Genomic DNA, 17,509 nt, shown 5'->3' with positions numbered 1-17,509 from the left:
CTACAGCATATTTCATATATGATATATATTTTACCATTTGCAAGTTCTTTCTTGCTCAAATTGTACTAATGTATTGATAATTAAATTGTATTACCTAGCCTAAATCTCTTTTGTATTGAACTTAAATCTACATCTATAATATATAATGATGGTTTATTATGACTAGAATTTAACTTTGCATTTTGCTGAGTCAAAAACACAGCAAGTTAATTATGTCAATATTTAGAAAAGCAACATTAAAGGTCATACTTAACAAATAAGACCTCTGCACCTGTTGTAGCAAATCAGGTATGCTTTAGGGAATATGATACCTCAGATAACAAATTAAATGGAATTCTCAGTTTTAAGTTTTCAATTTTTATACTTCTGTTCAGTGAAAAAGTCTGCAGATCCAAAGTGAGTGTTGGAGAATATTTGTTAGTGACCTTTTCTTTCTGTTCTCTTCCTATATGTAAATGATAGTAAGTTTGCACTGAGCATGAAATGTTAAGTAGGCATCTCAAGTATAAAAGCGTAACCTTAGTGAAAATGTTAGGACTTTGGTATGTTGTGGAGATCAGATGTCAAATACAGATAATATTTTCATCATCTAGTCTTAATGAGGTTAGAATAAGTTCAGAAATACTATATTGTATCTAAACCTGCATGTATGTAAACCAATGGTAAACTGATCATTTTAAAGTGGTTGATTTTGTGTTATCTCTCTGATTAGTAAGGTGCATAGTGGTATAAGGCCAAGTTCTTACTGGGTTGTAGTTATAGGACTCAATTTTTTCTCCCCCAAAACAAAATTGATAGGTGCAAAGCAAACAAACAGCAATAGGAATAAGAGTGAGAGTTCTATAAAATAGTGATTCTATCTCCTTACTTAATCATTTCTATGCATTCCAGTAATACTATTAAACAAGCTTCCTAAGTTGTACAATGCTGATAATTGTTCTTTTTATGGAAGAGACATTTAATTTTCTGTAGGCTTCTGTAAAGAATGCTTCTCATAGTTCATATAGGGGACTACCGACTTTTATTACAAGATTAGGAAAAATGCACGCAATAATCTTTCTGCAAGTCACAAAGGAAGGTTTTGCAGAAACACAGAATAGGATGGATGAATGGATGGAATGAAGGAGAAGCTGAAGAAAGCGTAATGTAGATGTGTTTAAGAAAAAGCAAAAATTATTTTTTACTTGCAGCATTACTAGCATAAGGCCAGGTCGCTAAGGATATAATAGTATTGCACACAGAAAAAGCTGGAAAAGGATTAGAGGAATTAAACCAGTGTATGGGTTTAAAGGTAAGAGGTGAACAGAGGAATTTTTATGGTAGCCAAGTCAGTTTGGTGAAGACATGGTTGAGTTGAGCCAAGCATAAATAGAGGAGGTAAAAGGAGAATGGAAGCAAATTACTAATTTTGAGCTTGTCTAGAGAAGAGGTCACTAGGCTCTTCCATCATTAGAGTAACACTAGTAAGGCAAACGGACACAATGAGGATCTAGGATGAAAATGAGAAACTTGAAATGGTTATTATGTATTTACTATATTCATTTAGTTTGAAATGAAGATGATTTGGTTGCTAGTTTCTTTTTTTTGTCACTTTATATTTCAATTTTAGAGTATATGAAACATGGAATACAAAAAGCATAGGAAATGCTGTTATCCTTTCTCTGAGAAATTTATATTCTTGTTTATTGTACACAATCATTTTGAAATTTTTGGAATTGCATAAATATTCTTAAATGTGACTTCTGTGTAATGAATAGATGTAGACCTACAATTCCATATTCTTAGAAAGATACTCTATGTAAATGATATGTCATGTTAGTTTATTTTGTTTTAATATATAGATTCTTATTACTGATGTCAGTCAAGAGTCTGATCATCAAATATTCTTCTCATTAGAAGAAAAGTTTCTTATGTACTTGGTCAGTTAAGATAAAACAAAGCTTTCATTTCACGTGTTGACTTTCAGGTCCAGGAGCTGCATGAGAATAATGCTAAACAGATCTTTTATCCTGATAGCTGTTAAAAATAAAACCATTTGACAATCTGAAGAGCCAGTTAAAATTCGTTATTTCGGAACGCTACTGTGTTTTAGAACAGACCACATAACAGGTTATGATGTTTCCATGTATGTATATGGAGTAGACAGAATACTTTGACTGAGCAGGAAGGCAGATTTTGAATTCCCTTGCTGCATGTTTTTTTTTTTTTTGTTTGTTTGCTTTTAAAGATAAATAAGCACAGAAGGTCTAGCTTCCATACATGATAGTGTGAAACAGTACTGCTCACAAGAGTATATATGAGAAATATTTTTTAAGCTTTAGAAATAATTCAAATTTTGTAATCCAGGCACCAGAATTTATGTAATCTTTTTAATATATAAAAGCTATAGGAAATAAAATGCGTAATATTAAAGTTTTCATCTGAAAACTCAGGACACAGAATTTCTAATAAAAAAAAAACCTTTATCTGCTGTACTATTAGAAACATATTTTATCTGTAATATTTATTCTGTGTGAAGACTATAATTCAGTTTTCTTTTGTTTTCTTATTACCATTTTTTAGTTAGAAAGTTAGAAGCAGTTCTACCAGTGGTATGGCTGATGTAGCATTCGTGCTGATTATTGTTAATTTTGCAATTGTGTGTAATTATTTTTAATATTGTGTTTATATTTTAGAGCATTAGTAATTTAGATTAATCTACTAGGAATTTACGAATTACATAGTTTTATCAGTAAGCTACAAAAGAAAATTCTCAGCCTGTTTGAAAAGAAAGTATTTTATCAGCTTCTGAGAGAGAATGGATTAATCTAAATGGCTTTCAATCTTAACTTGCCTGGGACATTTGTATACTCTATAGTGTTCTCAATTACAAATAAAAATCTTTTTTTCTGTTCACCTTCATCCATTGAGCTAGCTGGGAGTCCTAGATGGTTTATAGAACTCAGTCCTCAGAAAACTAAGTAGCACAAACAAAGGCAAGAGGATGATCTTCTGAATCTTTCTATAGGAAAGTACTTTATGAAACTGGAGGAGCAGGTGTTCGAGCAAGATCTTTGTGGAGAGTAGAACCCCTTCGAATAAGGTACAGGTTTTTTGGATTTCTTAGTAACTTTTGTTATGCTCACATCAATTTCACAGATTCACAGAGCATCATTAATATATTTGTCCTGCTGTACAATAAAGCTAGCCTGCTCATACTCAAAATAAAAAGTAATTTATCAATGATACAATGTCAATATTGCAAGCCTTTTTCATCTTTGTCCCATGTCAAAAATAATGTTGCCTATGAGATACTTACGCTTGAGATGTTGCTGCTTAGTTTTCACTTATCATTTTAGAAGCATGTGTGGAAGTCAAAACAGTAGTATCTCTCATGGATGTGTTTCAAAGACACAGTCTCTGTGGTTAGTTATCTCTTATTGCAAATGAAATGAAATTTCTGTGTACCATAAGGGTACTTAATGTCAACTTCGGTGGCCTTCTGCAATGCCTGTTTGCTTTACACTTGGTGTATTTGTGATTACAAATGAAATATGCTTGTAATTAGCACAGTTATTCTACATCTTAAGGGAAAATATACTACTTCTTTTGAACACTGAGTCCTTCACCTAAGTTTAATTAATTTATGCAGTCAACGGTTTTATAATAGTTAATATGCACGTTAATATTTTTCAGAAAATATTGTGATTTTTAAAGATAGTGAGTGTCATATCCTAATAAAACAGGGAGAGGTTAGTGAAGCAAGACAATTACAGAGATTGCTTCCTTGCAAGGTTCCATTTGCAGACATATTACCAGTTTTACATCTGATGTGATGCAGATATTGAAAAGACTTTCTATATATATCATTTCTAATTTCTGAGAAAAGAAAAAAGAAAAAAAAAATTAGTTTTGTTTACTTCATGATTTATTCCTTGATGTCTTGTATGTTTAGTTGGAGTGGAAGTAACATCAGATGGGGACAGCCTTTCCGTCTTCGACATATAACAACAGGAATGTATTTGGCTTTAAATGATGATGAAGGTCTGGTAATGTTGGACAGAGAAAAGTCAGACACAACATCTTCTGCTTTTTGTTTCAGAGCATCAAAGGTAAGTGACTTTAATGGAAGTTTGTCCTCAATATGAAGCACTCACATGCAGATCTGAGTTGGTTCAATACCTTTTATTTTTAATGTATATATTGTAGTTGTTGGGGTTTCTGCATTTACATCGAAAAGTAAATATCCTGAATCAAGAGTAACAAAGTTTTCCTTGAAGAGAAATGAGACTGATAGATAAATTCCAGAGTAAACTAAGCTATTGACCAGTTTAAAAATAATAATCAAACACAATTAAAAGATTATACAGTGCAAGATACAGTTAGTTTAATACAAATGTTTTAGAATCGTTTTAGTTAGGCAGCAAGTCATTAGATTGTCATTCATTTCAGTTAGGTTATAGCTGAAATTCAGTTCAGTTTGGAAAAATTCTGCCCTTGTTATTCTTTATGCTGTGTGCTGACAGGTGAATTGCAAACAAAAATTTACTGTTGATTTCTAAACGATATGCTGTGCAATTTAGTCAGCTGCTAATTGCATGTTACTAGCTTTTTCACCATTTCCAGCTCAGAAAGACAGTACTAATGAGAGGGGATGAAGACTGAATATGAAAGTAGGCAAAATTAATAACTTTCTTTTTCCAGGAAGTGAAATGTTTTTACATCAAATATGATAATTTTTACACGCTTTAATGACAGTGCAAACAGTTGCTGTAGCTTCTACAATGGGTGTCTTTGATTGGATATAAGAAGTTAAATGTTCCGTGTCATTGTGAATGTTGTATGGTCCCTAAGGAGTACTGAAAGAGAATCTCTGAAGTTAGATGGGTATGAAATAAAATCCATCATTTAAGGCTTTGGCAGACTCTAGACTTGTGTTAATATAATGAAGAAAATACTCCTTAGTATTTTTAAAATAACCACAGCTGTTTCATTAGCGTGACTGCATGCAGCATGCCAACGATTCTTATTTTAACCAATCAGAATAATTGAAAAAGTAATAGGATCTGCAACTTAGATAGCAGAGGCTCACCAAATATTTCATTCTTTTTGCAACGTAAAAGGCTATGCAGTTCAGATTAAGGTATGATGTTGTGCAGAGCCAGTTATTATGGCTGTAAGTTTTTCCAATTTTTTTTTTATTATTATTATTTTTTTTTTTTCAAACCAGAGCACCTTGTTAATGGTCAGTGTGCCAGGAATGCCACAGTTACTAGTTCAACGTTTTGTTCAGGTTGTTATAATGTAATCACTGCATAATTGCACACTGGCTTAATGTAACTTTGCTTTTGTCTGAGGAAAGAATAAAAACTATTGCTTACTCTCAAGCAATGGAATCCTGTAAGAAGAAAAAACTCATAAAGCCAACCTATGTGATTATATGGAGATTAAAAGGTTAAAGAACTTAGAATGAATGGCTGTACAACATGGATGCCAATGTGACTGTCTTTTAATTTCTGCACATAAATCTTTGTAAAATTTTGTAACGATTTTATCATGTTCATTCTCTCAATTGAGAAATGCTTTCACTTGGCTGTACCTTAAAATGGCATAAATTAAAGGAAATTTCAAGATTACTAATTCCTTCCTATCCAACTGTGTACAGATCCTTAAACATAGGGTACAGGAATACCTTGCTGTTTATAGCACTCTTGCCCTTTCAAAGCCTAGAGTAACTCAGACTGAAAGGGACCTAGGGAGTTATTTAGTCTAGTTTTTTGGTTTTTTTTTTTCAAGTGGGATCAACACTGAATTCAGGTGAGAGTGCTTAGAACATACATTGCTGTGGAGTATCCAAAAGGAAATAAAACATTTCTCCATCAAGATATTCTTTCTTTCTGAAAGCTGGTAAAAGAGTGTCGGGGTGGGGGGGGGGGGGAGAGAAAGAGATTCTGTTTGCCAGTAGGCAGAATTTTGTGGAGTATAGTAAATACCCAAGGCTTCCTAGGAGTTTCTTTGAAAAGTTTTCCTTGATTTTCAAATCCTTTGGTAACATTCAATAACAATAAACTTACTTTCACCATTTTTTTTCCTTTTACCAGGTAGTACTGGAAATCATAACAGATACCTCTAATTATAAATTTTAATTTAGAGTTTTCCTTAATATGTTCTAAATTATAGAATAGTAGGATGGAGCTTTTTTAATGTGAAGGAATATAGTAAAAATACATTAATAGAACATGCTATTTTATGGTGCTGATTTGAATGAAAACAAAATATATGTGTATGACTGCTGCAAATAAATGGCAACTAAGTTGAAAAAATACATCAACAAAATTATGTTTTTTGTTGATTTAAAATGGGGTTCACTTTCTCAAAAGTTTTAAAATATCATTCTTCTTATTGTAAGCCAAGAGTTCTGTAATGCCTTGTGAGCAGGGAGACAGCAGTTCCCCTACAGCAGATGGAATCCTGTTTTGAAATGGGTGTTCTCATTCCAGCATAGTACTTGGCTCACTGTACTCTGTTGAGCAGAACCTTGCTTGTGCTTACATTTGAGTATAAATAAAATGAAGAGCAATACATGTTTTAAAAATGTTTTTTCTTTAAATACTATCGTAGCCCAGAATTAATATTTGAGATTTCATATTTTGATGACTGCATATACAACTAACAATGAAGAAATTATTTGTGTAGTCTGAGTAGGTAACATTCTAACACATTCAAAAGTCACAGATGACTCATGCAGAAAGATTTGATATCATTTTAATATTACTGCCAACATGTAGCTATCTTAGGGGCTCAAGATGGCATTAGGATGTTGTAATAGTTTGGTAGTAATCATAAAGTTTAGTTAGTTTTCTGAATAAGATGATAGGCCTTAAAGAGACCATAGTTGCTAAATACAAATATTCATTTGTAGGTTCATATTTTGTTGTTACTATTTCCAGCTAAGCACAACTACTTCTACTTATTTTATATGGGGGCAGAAAGTAGGAAGTAAAACTAAAATTACCTCTTCTTTTTTTCCATTGTTGGCTATTAGGGTATAGAAATGTATGCAGCAAGGTATGGATTATAAGTAGACACACTAGCAAGATAAGTGTGCTGTAATATCAGTCCTCTGCTCTTATATTTGTCAACTTTGCATCTTTTTCTTAGCTTAAATTGCTGCAGCAGATGACAGTACATTTAGCACAGCAACAATGTGCAACGCTAAAAGATACCATTTGAATGTGCATACATAGATTAGTCTTATTAAGTATTGAGCAGTCAAGTTATCAAAGCATTTCTAAGGGTAGGCAGACAAGCTTTTGAAGTATCGAGGACATTTTTCTACAAGAAGACAGTTGAAAAATCATCGTTAATTATTTTTTTTTGTCTCATTCAGTCTGCCATTCCTTACCTTCTTTCTCTTATGTAGGAATTCTCCTATTTTCAAACTCTTGCCCTTCTTTTGTATTAAACAACTTGTGAAAATTGCTGATCTTTGTCAGCTTTGCTTCCCAAAGTTCATTTATTCTGTTTGTTCCTTTTTTTTTTTTTTTATTTCCATTACTGTTGTTATTTTCCCTTAGACAACTTCCAGACTGTGATATGATTTGTTTTGGTTTTTTTTTTTTTTAGCTTGATTCATTTGTGGCCTCAGGGAGATAAACAAAAATAGACTGTGAAGAGAGGGTGTTGGAGGAGAAAAAGATTGGATGTTTTGCTGCAAAGATACAAATATTTTACAGATCACATTTCTTATTACCTTTCCTTTTTTTTTCATCATTCTCTAGCAATATTCTTTTTATAACTTATACTTCTAATAGCAGTTAGAAAATACACGCTCTCTTTGCACACTACTATCAAATTACTTAGCTAAAATCCTGGAGAAACCAGACAGTGCAAAGAGCAAAACTTCACAGAGAAAAAATTATGCTCTATTGTTCAAAGTGAAAACAGCCTTCAGGGTCCCAGAAACATTCTGAAATGTGATATTTATTTTTCTATTTATGTTTAGTGTAATCTGAAAGAACCAGTATCATTTTAGTTTTAACAAACAATATCTTAATTCATATTGCTTGTTTCTTGTCACAGCTGTAATACTTGATGAAAATGCTTTGATCATCTGGGTGCTATATAAGTAATAGTTGATGATTAGTTAATTTGTGCTATTTCCTTGTTCTTCATTATTTAGTGCCCCCTCTGTAAATATTTATGTAAACGGTTCATTTTTATTTGTATGTAGTAATGCAATCCACGTAAATATGGTGTGACATGATTTCCACATAGTCTTTATATTGTAATGGAATCCCCAAGGAATACATTGTAATTTCGTTCTACTTCATCTTGATGTTATTATGAGGTTTCAACTAAAATTATTGTTGAAAGATGACAGTTAGATTACATTCAAATGAAAATGAATTAGCACAGTTACAGTGGATCAGCTTTTACTCCACAGATGTTGAACATTCACTGAACAGAAAACTCGTTGCAAGTTTGATTTATCAATGTCTAGCCTTTTTTCTTTTCTTAGCAAAAAATTAGCAACAATTTACGTCTCGGTCTATCAGAGAATTTGAAATTATAGAAAAGAAATAACCTAATACTCATGTTCTGTTTAATAACAAACATATACATACATCCAAAATTTGCCATTACAGAATTTGCTGCATATTTCTGTCTTTATTCCCAAGCTCAGTTTAGAAAGGAAAACTGTTATTGAAAAAAAAATAAAAATAAAAAAAATTGCTTTACTAAATTGAGATTTTAACAAAATCAGTAATCACTGATTAGCTAAGGTAAAATGTTTAGGTTAGCTTAATTTAATTTTTTTAATACATACTTACATAGTAATGGATTTTACTCGATGTTTCTTGCTCCAGTAGTTTTAGTGTTAATCCAAGTTTGAAGTGATTTTTAAACAATTAGAATCTGAATAGTTTTGTACGGATGATTAGAAATTTTGTGAAATAAACTTTTAGCTGCATCTTCATAGCACAGATATCATAAACATTATTGTTCAGTGTTGGAATGTAGATCACGTTAAAATTCAGTGGTTTATTCTGCCTCAACGCGGAGATTATATGCCAACTTCTATTTTATGTTCATAGGAACTAAAAGAAAAGCAGGATTCTGCTCTTAAACGTGACATTGATGGAATGGGAGTCCCAGAAATAAAATACGGTGATTCAGTCTGTTTTATTCAACATGTAGCCAGTGCCTTATGGTTGACTTACAAAGCACCAGATGCTAAATCAGCACGCTTAGGTCTCCTGAAAAGAAAGGTAATGATTCTGGCTTTTCATTATTTCTTTTAATTCTTTGTTGAATTAATGTTAGTTGTGTAACAATTTTAGTCTGTCCTGTTTTCTTTTTTAATATCCTGACAGTGTGGCTCTTGTGGGATTAATTTTTTTGTGCTGTTTTATTGTAAACAGCGAATGCTTTCACTGTAAAAATTACGTCACTTAAGAATATTAAGGCCAGGTTGGATGTGGCTCTGGGCAGCCTGGTCCAGTGGTTGGCCCTGCACATAGTGGGAAGGGTTGAAACTAGATAGTCATTGTGATCCTTTTCAACCAAGAAAATTAGGAAAACAAAAAAAAAAACCAGCAACAACAACAATAAAAAAATGACAGGATATAAATTTGCAGCTAAGAAATATGCTTAGCTATTTTCTTACCAGAAAAAATGTTGAATTTGGGCTAAGCACACATTTCTTAAGGGATATGAATCATAGAATCATAGAATTGCTCAGGTTGGAAAAGATCTTTAAGATCATTGAGTCCAACCACAACCTAGCCAAACTATCCTAAATAACAACTCTCAATGAACAATATTCTGTGAAATTTTAAAATGTAATTGTGATGATGTAACATGGACCTTGAATTAAAGATGTTTTCTGGGAACGTACTGAAAAAATGTATTGTAATCTGTTACCACTCTAATAAAAGCTGATTTAAAAAAATGTTAAAATTTTCATTTGTTATTCATAAAGTAACTTGGCATGATCAAAGTATTTTAATTTTATCTGAACTGAAACTTATGCATGCTATGATTATATTTTTCATATCTTCAATCTTTATTGATACTGTAGCCACTTGGAAAAAATTCGAGCTTTGTACAAAATTATATTTTATTTGTTTATATTTTCCAGTAGTATCATGTGAAGATTTTTCTTTCTAGGATCTATTTCTGTTTCAGCATTGCTTGTTGCTGCAAAATGGTCTTTCTTTATATCTGGAGTTGAATGTCAGTTTCTTATGCTGGGCAAATGATTTTTCTGCTGATAACAAGTGGTATACAGTATCCAGTGATTATTCAGTTTCATGTTTAAAACTGAAATAATACAGTAGAGCTTCAATTTTTAACTGTTTTTAATTCTTCTGTCATGTTTGTCACGTCAGGCTTGCTGTCAACAGTCAAGTTATTAAAAAATAACTTTAAAGGTGATCTTACTAGAAGATGAAAAATCAGTTGATAAATCTGCAGTTTGGATTTCCTTTTAAACATCACCATCTTTTTAAACACAGATTTATTTTAAAGTCCTCCAATGTTTCTATTAATCTAAAACAATAAAAAGAGTGGTCCAACCAATGAGCTGAAAATTGAATGAAGGTGGCAAGAGGCCTACCTTGGATAAACAAGTAGCTCCTGATAAACTTGGTTCTAAAAGAGAAGGTATAAAAAATGCCTGAGGAGGAATACAGAAACACTGTCTTAGCATGCAAGCTTAGATATAGGAAATGCAAAGCCTATCTACAGTAAGATTTGATAAGGATACATAGATAGGACAACAAATGGCTTCTTTAGATACATCAACAGCGAAGTGCAGATAAAGAAAAACGTGAGCTGAATTGGAGCAGGTGCCTAGTGACCAAGGATGTGGAAATGACTTAGGAAGTTAGTTCCTTCTTTGCCTTGCTCTTTATTGGTAAGATTTGCATTCAACACTCCCAGACCTCTGAGACCAGTGAGAAACTACAGAACCAAATTTATCTTCAGTGGAGGAAGATCAGGTTAGCGCTCATTGAAACAAAGTGGAAATACGTAAGACTGTGGAATTGGATGATATGCAACATGAGGACAGAGAGATATTGTTGATGTCATTGCAAAGCATCCCTAGATTATCTTTGGAATGTTGTGGCAATTGGTAACAGTTCCTGATGACTGAAAGAAAACAGATGTTTCTCCTGTCTTCAGGAAAGACAATAAGAAGAATTTCATCATCCTCACTTAAATCCCCGATAAGTAAATGGAATGAATAAACCTGGAATCCATCTCCAAATGTATTAAGAGCAAGAAGGTGACTAGCAGTACTTAGTATGAATTTATGAAGATAAAATTGTTTGTGACCAACTTGACAGTCTTCAGCCATAGGATGGCTAGGTACTTAAGATGAAAGCAGTGAATGTTGTTTATCTCAGCATCACCAATCTGTTTAACAGTCTCCTCTAACATCTTCATGCACAAACTCCCCAAGTCAGACTTGGTAGGTAGTCAGGTGGATTGTAGTAAAGTGGCTCAATTGTTGGTTCATGCTACTGCGATCGTTGGCGCTAAGTCCTTCTGGGGACCAGAGCTGTACTTCAAGGATCAATGCAGGCCCAAGTACAATTTAATATCTTCATTAATGAACTTGTTGATGAGACAGCATGTGCTCGCAGAAGGGAGAGCGGTTGGTAGTTGGTGACTATACTGCTATTCAGAAGTACCATCCTCAACAGGACAGAAAAATGGTTAGGCTAAGATCTCATGCCGGTTAACAGAGGGAAATGTACCAAAGAAGGGATAGTTCCAGGTATCAGTATGTGCTGGAGGATGACCAGCTGCAAAAATTGATTGTGTCAAAGTTGAACACAGACAGCGAAGATGACCTGCAACCTTCTTAGCTGTATAAGGAAGAAAATCGCAAGCAGATCAAGGAAAACAGTCCTCTACTCAGCACTGATGAAACCACATCTGATGTACTGACTTCATGTTTGGGCTTTCCAGTTCAAGAGAGGCAAACTGGAGGGAATCCATCAAAATGACACTAAGATGATTAAGGAATCAAAGCAGTTCTTCTACAAAGAGAGGCAGGATGAGAGATGGGAAACAGTAGAGAACATGAAGCTAGATTTCTAAGGAAGAAGTGATTGTGGATGAAGTTGAAAATATTCCATTTAAACAAATAGAAAATTTTTTATTCTGGGGATGGCTGAACCAAAAAATAGCAAAGTCTATGTTTTGGAGATAACTTTATGGAATAATGTCTTGAACAACATTCTTTAGCTGATGATCTCCAGATAGTTCATTAGTTGATTCTTTAATTTCAATAGATGTGAGGGGGGGGGGGGGAGGGAAATAAAGGAGATGCAGTATTTGCCTCTGATTTCTTTGCTTTGACATACTAGGGAAGTGATAAACTTAATTATCAGATGGCAGGTATTTATCAGAATTTAAGGAGATGTAGTCAAAGGTGTGATGTTACCTCTTTAGGATGAGAACACAGGTGGCCCAGTAGGAATATGATAGTTCAAGAATAAGTGGAACAAGAGCCATCTCGATATAGTTCGCTTCTTGTAATTTTGTTGTTTCTTTCCATTCCAGTTAGATAAGGAGCAAAAATTTATTCTGTTAAAGCTTAATCAAGGCAACAATATCTGGTTATTTTTCTTAAAACTACTTTCTGTAATGGCAATTGCTTTTCTCAGAAAAAGAGTATGCTAAGGAAGTAGTCAAGGCAAATGGAAGTTTAAACAGCATACTCATGCACGCCTGTTTGTAAAATGTAAATGTATCTATGATTTGAAATGTCTGGTCAGGGGGGCATAGACTATTACTGAATTGCTGAGTTGGAAAGGTACTTCTGGAGGTCTTTAATCCATGTTCAACATATGTTCAGCAAGAGCAGGTTGCTCAGGTCTTTGTTGAGTTAAATTTTTATTATCTCCGAAGATGGAGATTCCACAACCTAAAGTGTTTGAACACCTTATGTTTAAGTGAAACTTACGTGTTTACCTCCTTCAGAATTTATAATATGTGAGTCGCACTCAAAACAATGACTTTAGTAATACAAACTACAACAGACACTAAGAGCACAATAACACTATTTGATAGAGCAAATTCTTAGCTACGAAATACACTGTTTTTCAGCATAGTCACCACCGCTAGCATTTTTACCAGCAATGAACAACAACTGTCATGCCATGCTTGTAAAAGTCTATATCAGTGTAGGTGACCAGACTGTGAACTGTTTACAAGCATGGCACGATCGTGTTATTGATAGGTGAATATTGCCATTCTTTAATTGGCCTGAATATATTCAAGTCAGAAATGCTATCTTCTTCTCTGCTGTGACTCTGGAAGTTCAAGCCTTCAGTTTAGTTTTGGGTGTAGTGGTCAGAGTTGATGGTTTGTTCAAGTTTCAGGAAATCTAGAAGGATCACCTTTGTCCTATGCCAGAAGACAGTGTACAGCACTTCATCTTTTTCTTCAGAGGAGAATTTGCATGTGGCAATTCCATGGTCTGTTGTTTTTATTCCAGCTCATAGTGGCTGCACCACATCTTTATCACAAGTAATGGTGCAATCCAGGAAATTGTCACCTTCAGCCTGATCCAGGTTTAGTAGCTCCTGATAAACTTACATACAGTGTTCTTTGTGTTCCTGTGAGACCATTTATGCTACTCAGCTGGCAAAACCTTTTTCAATACTCCAAAGTTACTACCATTGTTTCCAACACATGCAAGCTGATATTCAGCTCTGTACGCAGTTCTTTGATCATAATCCACCAATTCGTGTGGATGTGTTGATCAAGTCTTTTTTCATTTTGTGGAGTGACAGCTGCTGGAATGGATCACCCATTGGCTCATTGAACTCACATCCACAATTTGGTCACCACAAAAGTTCAGCAAGCACTGATTAATGTGAATGGGTGCAATTTATTCAGAATGAAGGAATTAAATTGCACTTATTTGCTTCATATGCACTTCTACATCAGATGCTATGATGTCAGAGTACCTTTCTGCTGCCATCTGTCTCATGGCAACATGGAATATTGGTGGGAAGTTTCGACATATTCTGCCATGTCACTAACATCTGCCTCTGACTTCATGACCCAACATAAAAAAATAGAAGGCATTACTTTTGGAGCAGCCATTTGTATATATATTTGCATACATGTCCATTGTGTAATTGTAGTAAGCAAGATCTTGGTTTTCATTTCTCTTTTCAGTAATGATTGAAGAAGGGATCAGTGTAGGAAGTCTAGAATAGCAATAATCTGCAAAACAATGAATTAGGAAGAAATTCTAATCCTTGCATATGTAGTCAATAGAGTGAAAGCAAAATTGTGTTTACCTGCTATTTTCATTAATCCTTCATAAAAGGAAGAAAAATTGCTGTTTAATATTGCTGTCAGGTCACCATGAGTATTTTAGATACCTATTGCATTTCCACTTATAAAATATCTTTTTTCTATTGGTTTCCCTTTTTAAAAAGACTTTCAACTTTTTTAAGCTTTTAAAATTTTCTTTAAGCAAATATGTTCTTTACTCAGTATGTTGTTAGCGAATCTGTATTTTGTGTTATTTAATGGAGTGGTCCCAGAAAATATGCATAACTGACAATTTTTTTTTCTTTTAGGTAATATATTATTTAAAAATAATAAATAAATAAATAAAACTAGTGCGCCTTGAAGAAAAACATGCCTTCATTTAGTTATACAACATGAGTGGTCACAAAAGGACAGTAGTTGGCCAGTTTTGTTCATTCTTCTCACTAGCATGACTGACAAGAGAAACTCTGTACCACAGTCATTTAATATTTTCTTAGCACGAGATTTATTCACAGTATGACACTTTCCTCCTTTCCTATTCCTACAACGACGATGGGATTCTGTCTCATTTTGTTTCCTGCTTAGGGAGAAGACTAAATCTTTTGTGAGCTACATGGTGTTGAAAGTAAATTGCAAGGTGTGGCAGCATTAGTATCCTGTCTGTGAAAAGTTTTGTTTCTCTAACATCCTTTCCGGAATGTGGAGCTATATGAAACAGAATGTGGAATCTATATTACATTGCCAAGTGTTTTACTATTAGTTGTGATGGGATGAAACATTCTTCAGTTCCTGTTCATTTAAGTCACAGGAACACCCCTTGCTGTGTTAACTGTGTTATTTTAGCTAACAAACTCATATACAGCATGACAGATGTTCTTGAAAAGAAGTAAATATGACTGATACATAAATCATTCTCCTTTAAGGTAAAATTATCAAGATAGTTATTCAGAAATGTCTTCCAGGTGTTCTACATCACATTTCCACAGTTTCTGGAGTCCAGATAATCTCATTAAAAAAGTGTCACTTTACAGAGCTCGTATTTCATTCTTACAAAAGTAGTATAGAATTTTAATGATTCAAAATGATCAAGGCTTATTTTAGTGAGTTGTCTAAAATTTTGCCAGATTTTTGGGGAATATTGGATATTTAGTTGAAGGGAAAATTGAAAAGATGTCTGCTATTGCTTTAAGTTCAAGTCTGGTTCTGTTAAGAATCCAACATAATGTGTAGAGAATAGTTAGATGAACAGTTAATAATAGTAAATGTTGTCACTTCTTTAGCTGTGTTGTGATTATGTTTATCGATACAGCTTGATTTCTTTGTTAGTAATCTTCTTGTGCATTAATCTTGTAGTGGATTAAGCTTTAAGTAGTAAAGACACTTTAACAGTGTCTTTCCCTGACACTCAGAATGTAGAAATAATGACATTCTTTCAAATGGAAAATAAGTATATAAACTTAGCAGATTTCAGGAGTATGAAGGTACATAAAAATGTAATCTCTGAATAACTCTTATTTGAAACTGACAAATTTATATTTAATAAATAGATATTCAGGTAAAGTGAGAACCAAGCAGTAGCTACTACTATATGTCTTTAATATTTTCAGTACAATATGCAAAAAAAAATTATTGTGAAAAAGAACTTGAAAGCATCAAAGATTTTTAAAATCATGGTTGTGGTCATTATTGTCGTTCAATAGGTTATATTACACCAGGAAGGTCATATGGATGATGGTCTAACCTTACAAAGATGTCAGCATGAAGAATCGCAAGCTGCTCGAATCATTCGCAATACTACAAGCTTATTCAGCCAGTTTATAAGGTAGTTGTTATCATCTTGTATACAATATTTTTTGTTTGTTGTAGGTATTCTGAAATGAGAAGAATGTCTCTAACAAAATTCTTAGTTCCTTTTTCCAAATATTTGTATTTAGAAACATGATTTTTTTTTAACTTTGTCATTTTGATAATTATTGTTATTAAATAGATAAATCTCAGCTTAACGAAGATCCTTTAGATGTACCTTAAAGCCAGACATAAACTGGGCCATAATCTAGTTTAAAGAATAGATGTTACAATATCTAAATTATATTAGTAAGGATTCTACAGTAGCTAGAAATTGAGAATATTCTGAAAAGGATTTTTGTACATTTCTTGGTAAACAAATTACTGCATTTAACTGTATTCACATTTGTCAAACCATTTGAAGATGGTTAGTAGATGTTTACTACTAAAAGCTACAAGTCCTTGCAAATGAACAGTAAAAGGAAATACGAAATAGATCTCTGAAGAGAATTCATCTTATTTTTTTTTCAACATCTTGGCAGCAACATTTTATTCGTACCTTTTTAGTTACCCATCCTGTTGAATTTTCTGTCACCTTGGTGGTTACCTGGAAGACTTAAAGACCGAAGGGGCAGGCCTCTTTCATGAACCTTATGCTGTGTCACATATTACACACAGTAAGAGCAGTTAGGGCAAAAGGCTGAACTTGTTCTGAGAAGAGAAAAATAACAACTTCTTCACTCATTTCTGTCGTGTAGATGATTATGTGAGCATTCCTATGTCATTTGTTTAAACAAATACGTTCATACTCCGTGAAATAGATTTAAGGATATTCAAAGTGTGTGGGAGCATATTAGTAGAGAGACAGTAACTATTATTTGATTTTTTTCCTTAGTGGGAACAACAGAACACTATCACCCATTGCCCTGCCTGTTGAGGAGATGGCTCAGACTCTGCAAGACCTGATCAAGTACTTCCAGCCTCCCGGAGAAGACCTGGAACATGAAGATAAGCAAAACAAGCTTCGGTCCCTGAAAAACAGACAAAACCTATTCAAAGATGAGGTAGAGAGAGATAACTTGTTACGTTACATTAATTCTATGTGTGCGGTGTCACAAATGTTCAGAGAAATCTAAACATGTATGGTTTGTAATGGTTATAACGTTATGGTTAAAACTAATGGTTACATAGTTTATGCGTATATAGTAAGACTGTAACACCATATAATAACTTGCTGTTCTGTAATTTTCATGTAAGCACTTTGTATAAGCCACAAATTCTATCTAATAAAATTTGATCTTAATACTTATAGGCATCCTTAATCAGCATTAACAGAAATACTGTGTTTAAGAATATATATTTTTTTTCCTGCACATGTACACATGCTGGATGCCTGAAATGAATAATAAAACTTAGATGAGTCATAGATGTTATTTCT

General features: G+C 33.4%; 1 protein-coding gene across 1 annotated transcript in view; it reads left to right on the top strand.

The window, feature by feature from the left end:
* The window catches only part of RYR3 (ryanodine receptor 3), a 156,753-nt gene that overhangs the window by 12,061 nt on the left and 127,183 nt on the right, over positions 1 to 17,509 (top strand). The window contains exons 9-13 of the mRNA XM_042813262.1: positions 3,008 to 3,082; positions 3,935 to 4,091; positions 9,078 to 9,251; positions 15,987 to 16,108; positions 16,967 to 17,135. Of these exons, the coding sequence (XP_042669196.1) occupies positions 3,008 to 3,082; positions 3,935 to 4,091; positions 9,078 to 9,251; positions 15,987 to 16,108; positions 16,967 to 17,135 (697 nt within the window). The remainder of the gene's footprint in view (positions 1 to 3,007; positions 3,083 to 3,934; positions 4,092 to 9,077; positions 9,252 to 15,986; positions 16,109 to 16,966; positions 17,136 to 17,509) is intronic.

This window comes from Centrocercus urophasianus, unplaced genomic scaffold (genome assembly GCF_019232065.1).
Source record: "Centrocercus urophasianus isolate 14NV4802_14NV808 unplaced genomic scaffold, USGS_Curo_1.0 seq_14, whole genome shotgun sequence".
Taxonomy (NCBI): domain Eukaryota; kingdom Metazoa; phylum Chordata; class Aves; order Galliformes; family Phasianidae; genus Centrocercus; species Centrocercus urophasianus.
This window is presented reverse-complemented; position numbering and strand designations above follow the sequence as displayed.